We start from the raw sequence: 9,769 nt of genomic DNA, 5'->3' as shown, positions 1-9,769 counted from the left end.
ATTTACAACGAAAGATACCAACACAATCAGCAACCATACTCAACAATAGTAAGAAATAATCCCAACACAAGTAATCAGCAATACAACCTACCAACAATGGCGCACAACAGAAGCACATCTACCAACCCAGCAATAAACAAAACTGTTACACCATCAGCAGAACTACTACCAAAACCTATTACCACAAGAAGATAAGCAGTCGACTACTCAGACTTTCCAAGCGAATCTGATTCTGAAACACAGACTAACGCGACCACATCTGAAAACGCAAAAACTACGACTAAAATCCTACCAATAAAGACTTCAAAACGCGTACAAGCCCAGCTCAAAAGGTTATATAGCAACAGAAGCCAATACACCCAACCGATCAACTGTAAAAGAATACTAACAGATAGTACTAACACCATAGCTGAAAGCGAAGAGCATTCAGAAGACTAAGATGTATTTATAGATACATTTATACCTATAGATTGCTTATGACAATTGCAATGGAACATACGAGGTTACGTAAACAATTACTACGAACTACTAACACTTATCAAAATATGCAATCTAAAAGTCATATCCTTACAGGAAACACATATTTGGCCCAATGAACAAGTTACCATTCCAATAAATTATCTCCTCTACTCAGTTAATGGATACAACAGTTACGAAGGAGCTGCTTTGCTGATACACAGTTCTGTCCAACACAAAAGTATCGTACTTAACAACGACTTTGACGCTATAGCAGTGGAAATTCATTCCGCAAAAAAAATTACAATATTCTCTACATATATCTCACCCAGCCATAGTTTCAACAAAACTAATCTTGAAAACGTACTATTTAAACATAACCAATCATTTCTTGTAACCGGCGACTGCAACGCGTGGCATAATATGTGGGGTTTCGTATCCAATAATCGAAGAGGTAAAATCATAGCAATTTTTATCAATCAAGGAAATAGCATAGTCTTAAATGATGGGTCTCCCACACATTTTTCAACACATAACACTTTTACAAACATCGACATTTCTTTCGCGAGTCCCGACATAGCAATAGGTGCTAGTTGGAAAATTCTTGACGATCTGCGTGGAAGTGATCATCTTCCTATAACGATCACCATTTCCCGGTCTCAATTTCAAAGAAAAAATGTTACTAAAACGCAGTTTATGACAAAACAGGCAAATTGGAAGTTAACCTCGAAAATGAGGACAATCTACTTATATGTGAACCTAGTATTACCCAACATTGTTAATTAATATAAAAATAGCAAAGTTCTAAAACCCAACTCTACGATTCCAAAAATAATAGTTAACTGCAAAAATAATGATATACCATTCAAACCCATTAAACAATTAAACCGTAAATATCCTCCCTGGCACTTCAAAGCAAACATAATAAACTTAAGTCTCAGCAAGCTCCATAAATCAAACACGACGGCGGACACATTCAGAAAATATTTCTATCAACTAACATGTGAAATGGACGATAGAATACTTGTATACACCGACGGATACCAAGTGCAGGACAACATAGGACTGAGTGTTACCACAGAAAGCCCTATTTTACTTATAGCTAACTGTCCAGAATATACATCTATTTCTACCGCGGAAATAATAGCTATTCTTTCTGCCATAAACTTAATAAAAAATCGCAAAGTCTTTTAAAGTTATCCTTAATGTAAACAACAACGACTATTACCCAGAATTCTTAAGAAATATGTTAATGGACCTATATCCTAAAATATTGCTTGTCTGGATTCCTGGACGTACAAATATACCCGGTAATGAATTCGCCGATAAGATCGCGAAATTAGCCACGACGGCGCCTGTGCACACAATATGCAACTTAAGCCACAAAGACATCACCAAATTTTGGAAAGCTAAACTTACACAAAAATCTGAACGCAACGTATGGAATAAAACATCTGACTGGTACAAATCTCACAATATGAACAAAACTAACTTAACACATTCCCAAACATGAATCTACATCTATTTCTAACACGACTCGATCTGACAAAATACATACGATTACGACTCGAACACACAAGACTTACACACCAGAACTTAATAGATAAAACCATCGCAAACTCATGTCCCTATTGCAGAGTTAACCACGTATCCGTCAATCATATCCTCCTTAATTGTCCGTCCTTCGACTACTTCAGAACAAAGACCTTTCCAAACCAAAATCCATTCATGTACCTTTCAGATCCTACCACACAAAACATTTTATTAATTATTGACTTTTTAAGAATTGCAAACTGTATTTCTTAATATGAATAAAAAATAATAATAATAATAATAAAAAAATGTCAACTAAGAAGTTAGCTTAAGGCCTTTGTAGCCATAGATCTAAGTTCTTAACTTGTAATTTCAATGAAAAGTTACAGCTGTTAATAAATATATAAATTAGTAAGGGGGGTCGGCTCTTTTTCTGGTGGCTCAAATCCGGATGGGGATGGACGGAGAGATGGTATGCGACTCTAGGCTGGCGAGGATGCGGCGGCTCGTTGCTGATGTGCTTTGACGGACGAGAGGCTGTGGCTGGAGGCTGCAAAGATCGTGGTGGTGGTGGTGATTCTGGCGATGGTTTTGGCGGTTTGTTGCTGACGGACGGCGACGGCTACGATGGGCGATAATCGGCAATGGTGTGGCTCTTGCGGGGTGGGCTTGCTGCACTTCCGTGTTCGGTGACCTGGCACAGGCGCGAATCCGCGGCTGCTTCCTTGCACAAAGTCGAGCGACTTTCAACGGCGCCAATATTAAGAGGTGGATTTTCCTCCGCGCGCCTGTAGTTACTAGGCGAGAGACGAATGTGACCACTCGAAATAATAAACCGAACGTTTATACTTTAAATTTACAATTTTCTTTATTAAAACAAGTTATAAAAAGGTTATTCGAGTTTAAGAAAAATTTTGCGACCGCACGAAAAGGTGATTGGAAAAATTCTGTATATGTATTTTTTTACTTTGTTGACATTTGTCAACCTATATGTCAGCTGCGCGCTGCATTATCAACGCGCGTTGCCAACCACTCGAATTCAATACAAACAACTATAAAACCTTTACAATGCAAGTTAGGGTATTCACTAAATACGTTTTACAAGTTGGATAATTCAAGATAATAATAGATAAATATAAATATGTAAGTTTTCAATTTAAACAATTCAATTTCATAAATACTGCATTTTTGCGTTGTGCCGAATTATAATTTTAAGGAATTCAATTTTGTGAAAGGTGCATTCTTGCGTTGTGTTAAACGGCATTCGTAGCTCGTTTAACTATAAATAAATAAAATATTTTATAAGAAATTTGTTGACCGTTTTACAACGGCATTTAAAACTTTTTTTGTTTAAATTGAAAGATTTCCTTCTTCGCACACTTCTCTGATGCTTTTTTATCGTAGCTATTATTCTGTTGACATCTAAATTGCCATACATTTTATGTCGTTGCCAATTCATTGTTTTCCGGCCTTTCCTCTGTGAACTTCATAAAAATATTACTAACTAGCTGTACCCTGCCACGCTTTGCTGTGGCATATTTCTGTTATATGGACGATAAATTATTAACGAAACAAAGCATACGTTTCATATGTGTGGTTATGTAATAAGTACTCGTGTGCACACAATATTTGTTATTTTTCCATTCTCTGCATAGATATCAAGAATATCTGGTTTGCCGACACAGGAACACGCAACATCTGAGAAGCAATCCGCATCTAAATCTAAACCATACTTTTCCAAAGTTCGACCTGGAACATTATTGATTGTGATTCCGAATGTCAATCGAATTGGGAATTGCAATCTTTTAAATTGATGATGATTCATTAAATGGAATCATGGGAATTCTTCACCTTTGAAAGGCCACGTTAAAATCTTTGCTTACATTATATTCTTCATCAATTTCTTAACTGCGAGTCGCATTCCGTTGCAGAGTTTTCGCTGATTAATATTCCGCAAAATGATAATTGGCACACCTATTTTCAATTTCGGTATGTGGGGTCTCCCTGGAAGAACAATCGGGTTCAAAAATTTCGTTGGATGGTCTTTTCCCACAACGGTGTTTATCGACGTATATGCTATTTCCTCACGTTGAATGCTGGATTGAATAACATTAGTGGTATTCATCAAAGTGAGCAAGTGGTCTGGCAGTCTGGTAAAAGATCAAGCAACGACTGTTGTCAATACCACTATTATTTAGTTGATAGACCTCCTTATTCTTCGCAGCAAGAATAGCCCGTTCACTGAGCCAATCGTGATTCCTAAAATTAATTTTCTTAATAAAGAAACATTTTTTCGATCAGTTCTCCTTTCGATGTTTCTAATTTACAAAAATTATCAGGCCATAAAATTCGTCTTAATCTCTCATTGACTGGCAACTTTGCGTTCCCAATGTCCAGTTATTGTGGCGCGAATACTTCAGCTGCAGTGTATGTATGTTCGTCTTGGACGCAATTTTGACTATTTCAGGCAAGCATTTATCTCTCGTGTTAATCAAGAAACTACAGACAATGTTTTCGTAAAATCTCCTGCGAGCAATATCGGTGCATTCCCGAATGGTTGAACGTTTCCACGCAAATCTCGCAACAATGGATCAAAAGCCTCAAACGATTTTTTATGTGCCATGGTGCACTCATCCCAAACAACGAATTTAATTTTTTGGTAAACTTTTTCCATGCCGGATGCTCTGGAAATATTGCACGTAGGAGTTTCGATGATTTAAGGCTGATTCACATACAACTTTCTTCGCTTTGCTTGATAGTTCTTTGCTTTGACATATAAAATCGATGTAGGCATATGCTCACATAAAAAACGTTTGAAGTAAAGCAAAGCAAAACGAAGCAAAATCTTGGGCAACTCCCAACTTTTGCCCGCTTTGGCAATCAGCTGTCTACATGTATCTTTTCTCGTGCGCTTGCATTTGCATTTAATGACAAAAATAGGATAAATTGGAGTTTTTATTGCTATTATTAATGTATATTATTATATTGTTATCTATATTACAAATATTGTTATCAAAGTTTGAACTGTCAAGCAAAGCGAGGAAAGTTGTATGTGAATGGCCCTTTATATGTTCAATGACAGCTAAAGAGCTGAATTGGCAATGTTTCCACCTGGTAATAATGTCGCAGCAATTCCAGACGAAGCGATAGCTAAGGTAATGTAACTTTTTGATCGAGCCGTTGCCAGAATCCATCTGATAAGGAATATTTTCCTAGTTCCTCCTGGCGCATCCAAGAAAATGGTCCCTCAACTCCGTCATTTATCATTTGCATATTCTTCTACTTTGGCTTTGTAACCGCCTACGCCATTTTGGCCGAGCTCCACAAAGAACGCCAGTCATTTCTCTCTGCTCACCATCGGCTTGCGAGTTGAATTCTTTTACACCTGAAACTTCGGTTCCTATTGAACGACATGTCTAAGCCAGCGGAACTGCTCTATATTCTCTGTATATCTTCCGTAAGATCTTTCTCTCGAATACTCCAAGAGCCGCCTCATAAAATGTTGTCATTGTCTAAGCTTCTGCGGCATATAACAGCTCGGGCATGATGAGTGACTTATAGAGTGCGGTTTTTGTACGTCGAGAAAGGACTTTACTCCCCAATTGCCTACTCAGTCCAAAGCAGCACCTGTTGGCAAGAGTCATTCTGCGTGGGTTTTCCATGCTGATATTTTTATCGGTGAAAGTGCTGGTCCCCTAGTAAATGAAATGCTCCACTTTCCCGAAATTATAACTGTCAACAGTGACGTGGGTTCCAAGGCGCGAACGCGGTGACTGGAGATACTTCGTCTTGTCCTCGTTTACCACCAGGCGCATTCGCTTTGCTTCCTTATCCAGCTTGGAAAAGGCAGAAGAGACTTCGCTATTTTTGTTACCGTTGATGTCGGCACACGCCAGAAACTACACGACCTTGTAAAAAAATGTTCCTACATGGTTCAGTTCTGCGGCTCTTATTATCTTAACATTTGCATCATGCGATCGTAAATGCTCTTCTGCTTTCGCTTTAATTTGGGAATCCTTGATTGGGAATAGGAGTTCACAATAGTAATGATAATCATAATCATAATAATATTGTCTCATGTTATTTAACATTTCTTTACTCGCAATATACGTAGTAGGCCTTGGCGACCCCAAACGAAATTGCTTACGATTGAAAGTTGGCTGATTTATAATGCTAGGGAATGGTGTCAACAATTTTATGTTTTCATTAAGTATTTTTTAAACAGCTTTGATGCGATAGTTTTATGTTTTCGGTGCTCTTTTATCATTTTGTTATTTGTTTCAGTAGTTTTTAGCCGACTTCAAAAAAAGGAGAAGGTTATCAATTCGTCGGATTTTTTTTATGCATGTTACCGCATAACTTTGGACCACGTCAACCGATTTCCAGGTGATAATTTGGTTTAGATCCGATCATTGGATCATGAAAAAATTAACGGTACTATTACAATTTTATATGAGAATTGGAGTCGGTGTGTTGTTAGCTTAAAAATTACTTGTTTATAAATTTTTTACATTAAGTAATTTGTGTACCAGCTCTTCGTTGATAATATGATCACTTCGTTTGATAAGATGTTGTAAATTCTATATTTATTTACAATGTTCGGATTTTGGATAAGTGGAAAGATTTAAAAAAAATTCCCTAGTAAAGCTTTCCCAAATACTTTTCGTTTCGAACCAGTTATGTAATATTTCATTTAATTTCAATATTTTCAGTCTTTACTTTTAGATAGGTGATAATCCTATAACAAATATTTCCAAATCAAGATTTTTCAAATACCTTTCGTTTGGCACCCATATTGTTCCATATTTTCGATTGTAAGTCTTCTTAAAACTCTTTAGTTTGATACCCACATTGCAATATTTCATTTATTTAATCAATCCAAAACGGTCCACCCTAATGCTTAATAATATATGTACATATGTACGCATACATGTAAACATGTATCACGGTGCAGCGAACAAAGGTGGCGCCGTCAGTGGTACCGCTACTTTGGTTTTGCCGATTTTGACAGTTGTGGTAACTTGTAAATAAACCTTTGTTTACAAATCAGCGAATGATAAATATGAATTATTAGTGAAAAATCAGTTTAAATTGTGTTAATTTACAATTTGTGAGTGATTTTTGAGTTGAAGACTGCGTAAAAACTAATACAATGAAGTGATGTGTGTTAAATTGCGACAGCCATCAAGATGCAAGAAGCGTAGATGCAAGTGTAGCGCTGGGACGAATCGCTGCATTTTGTGTACATAGGGCACCGCAAAGCCGTTCCGCAATGTTTCTCTATTACTATATTAACAGCATTTCCTCACAATGATTTTATTTCTGCGCCACGCAGCCTCCATTAGCAAGTTAACTAATCAATCCCGCAGAGATGCTGCTGCAGTTTTCTGCAGCAGCCTTAGTTGTAAAGCAATGGAGTGCACTAAACCGTTTGCTGAAGCAGCCTCAATTGCAAAGCAATGGAGTGCGCTAAAATGTTCACTGTTCTCTAATAGATTAGGTGAAAAATGCAATATTTTCGTATTTAGCAAAATTAAAACACGATTTTCGCTGTAAAGTGAACTGCTTTGGCAGTTTTAACTCGTTCTTCTTTTCGCTCTATTTTTTGTTTACTTGTGGTACACAAATGTCAACGCCCAGGACGGCGCAATCTTGTATTCTATCATTCTTGAACATGTATTTATTAGAAACTGTCATAAATTTTTCCCGCCAAATTAACTATTTTTTTACTTCCCCTCCAAACAGTTTTACCGCTTTGCGGTTGAACTCAATTCTATTGAAAAGAGAGCGGGTACTTATTTTCCCGTATCCAACCAGGAACGGCCGTCAGCCACCACACATCGTCCGTACCCGCTATACATTTGTACATATCCATAAAAAAAATAATAATAAATCAAACATATTTGACAAGGGACTAATTTTTCGTTGGTTTATTTATTTTATCGCTTTATATTGAAAATACATTGGTGCAACATACTAAGCTTTCGAGTTAAAATTTTCAAAAAGGTGGCAACTCTCCTCAAAAATATTTCCAACAGTCATCTATCTTAAATTTCCTTAATTTAATACCTATATTTTAATAAGTCATTTATTTGATCAATTATGCAAATTTAGTTAAATTTTCAAACAGGTGGCAACCCTCCTCAAATATATTTTCGGCCGTAAACCTTAATATTGGAATACTTAATTTATTTATTTTTGTAATATAAATGATCCTGCTATGATACCAAACAATACAAAAAAAAATTATTCAAATCAGTTCAGCGGTTCTCGAGTTTCGATGACCGTGACAAAGGAACACAACATTTTTATATATATAAATATAGATTTCTAAATCAAGATTTTTAAATGCCTTTAGTTTGGTACCGATATTATAACATTTCATTTATTTTACCAATTTAATTGAGATAAATTTTCAAACAGGTGGCAACCCTCTTCAAAGAAACTCTCTACTGTAGGACTTTTAAAAACTCTTTAGTTCGCTACCCACATTGCAATATTTCATTTGTTTAATCAATATAACTGAGTTAAAATTTTCAAATAAGTGGCAATCCGGCACAAAAGTATTTCCTAAAGTTTTCTTTCTTCAACCTCTTTAATTTGATACCTATTTCAATTATATTGAGTTAAATTTTCAAACAGTTGGCAACCCTCCTCAGGCATATTTTCGGCTATAAGCCTTCCTAAAAATCTAAAGTTTGATACCCAAATTACCGTATTTCATTTATTTCATAAAAATAACTGAGTTTATCAATAAAATTGCGCTTAATTTTTTAACAGGTGACAACCCTCCTTTAAAATATTTTCGACTGTAAGCCTTCTTAAAATTCTTTACTTTGATACCCACATAGCAGTATTTAATTTACTTTAAGCCCTGTATGCAGCTCTCAAGAAAACGGCCAAGAAAAAATTGCCATTATTTCGCGTGTGTGTCCAAGGAATTTTGACAATTTTGATACTTCACAGCCTGTTGCCTCACTCTTTCCTCAAGAAATAATGGAACGGGCATATATTTCTGTTGCAAACCTGGGTTGCCTTGTGCTCTTTTTTCACAAAAAACTTTAGAAAACCGAAGTAGAAAGCGTAGTAAATTACTTAAGAACTGCGTACTGCTTTAAGGAAATTTGACTCAAGAAAATTTCTTAGCCATTTCTTGTACGTCATTTTATATGGAGTTTTTGCTTTTCTTGAGAGCTGCATACAGGCCTTAATCAATTTAACTGAGTTAGAATTTAAAAATTGGTGGCAACCCTTCTCCAAAATATTTCCAACAGATATCTTTCTTAAACCTCTTTAATTTGATACCTATAATGTAATATTTCATTTATTTTATCGATGTACTTTAGTTAAATATTCAAACAGGTGGCAACACTCTTCAAATATATTTTCGGCTGTACGCCTTCTTAAAACTCTTTAGTTTCACACCCACATGGCAATAATTCATTTATTTTATCAATTTGTCTGAGTTAAAATTTTCAAATAGGTGGCAGCCCTCGTCAAAAATATTTCCAGCAGTTATCTTTCTTAAAACTCTTTAATTTGATACCCATTTGTAATAATTTATTTATTTTATCAATATAATTGGGTTTAAAAATTTTCAAATAGATGGCAGCCCTCCAATTTTTTGCGATATCATTGGTTCTGGTATTATACCGAACAATACAAAAAAAAAAAATTATTCAAATCGGTTCAGCCGTTCTCGAGTTTTGACGACCGTGACATACGAACACAACAAGGGTATTCATCAAACCTTATAAATGCATTGTAAACCGTATAAACT

General features: G+C 35.9%; 1 protein-coding gene across 1 annotated transcript in view; it reads left to right on the top strand.

Annotated features, from left to right (window-relative positions):
- Positions 1-1,702: 1,702 nt before the first annotated feature.
- LOC118750275 (putative uncharacterized protein DDB_G0272516) overlaps positions 1,703-9,769 on the top strand; it is a gene marked incomplete at its 3' end in the record, with an annotated part of 9,959 nt that continues 1,892 nt past the window's right edge. Inside the window, exon 1 of the mRNA XM_036484997.1 lies at positions 1,703-1,894. Within this exon, the coding sequence (XP_036340890.1) occupies positions 1,703-1,894 (192 nt within the window). The remainder of the gene's footprint in view (positions 1,895-9,769) is intronic.

This window comes from Rhagoletis pomonella, unplaced genomic scaffold, assembly GCF_013731165.1.
Source record: "Rhagoletis pomonella isolate Grant_MI unplaced genomic scaffold, Rhpom_1.0 Rhpom_scaffold_00188, whole genome shotgun sequence".
Lineage (NCBI taxonomy): Eukaryota > Metazoa > Arthropoda > Insecta > Diptera > Tephritidae > Rhagoletis > Rhagoletis pomonella.
The sequence above is the reverse complement of the archived record's forward strand: the minus strand, read 5'-3'. Positions and strand labels throughout refer to the sequence as shown.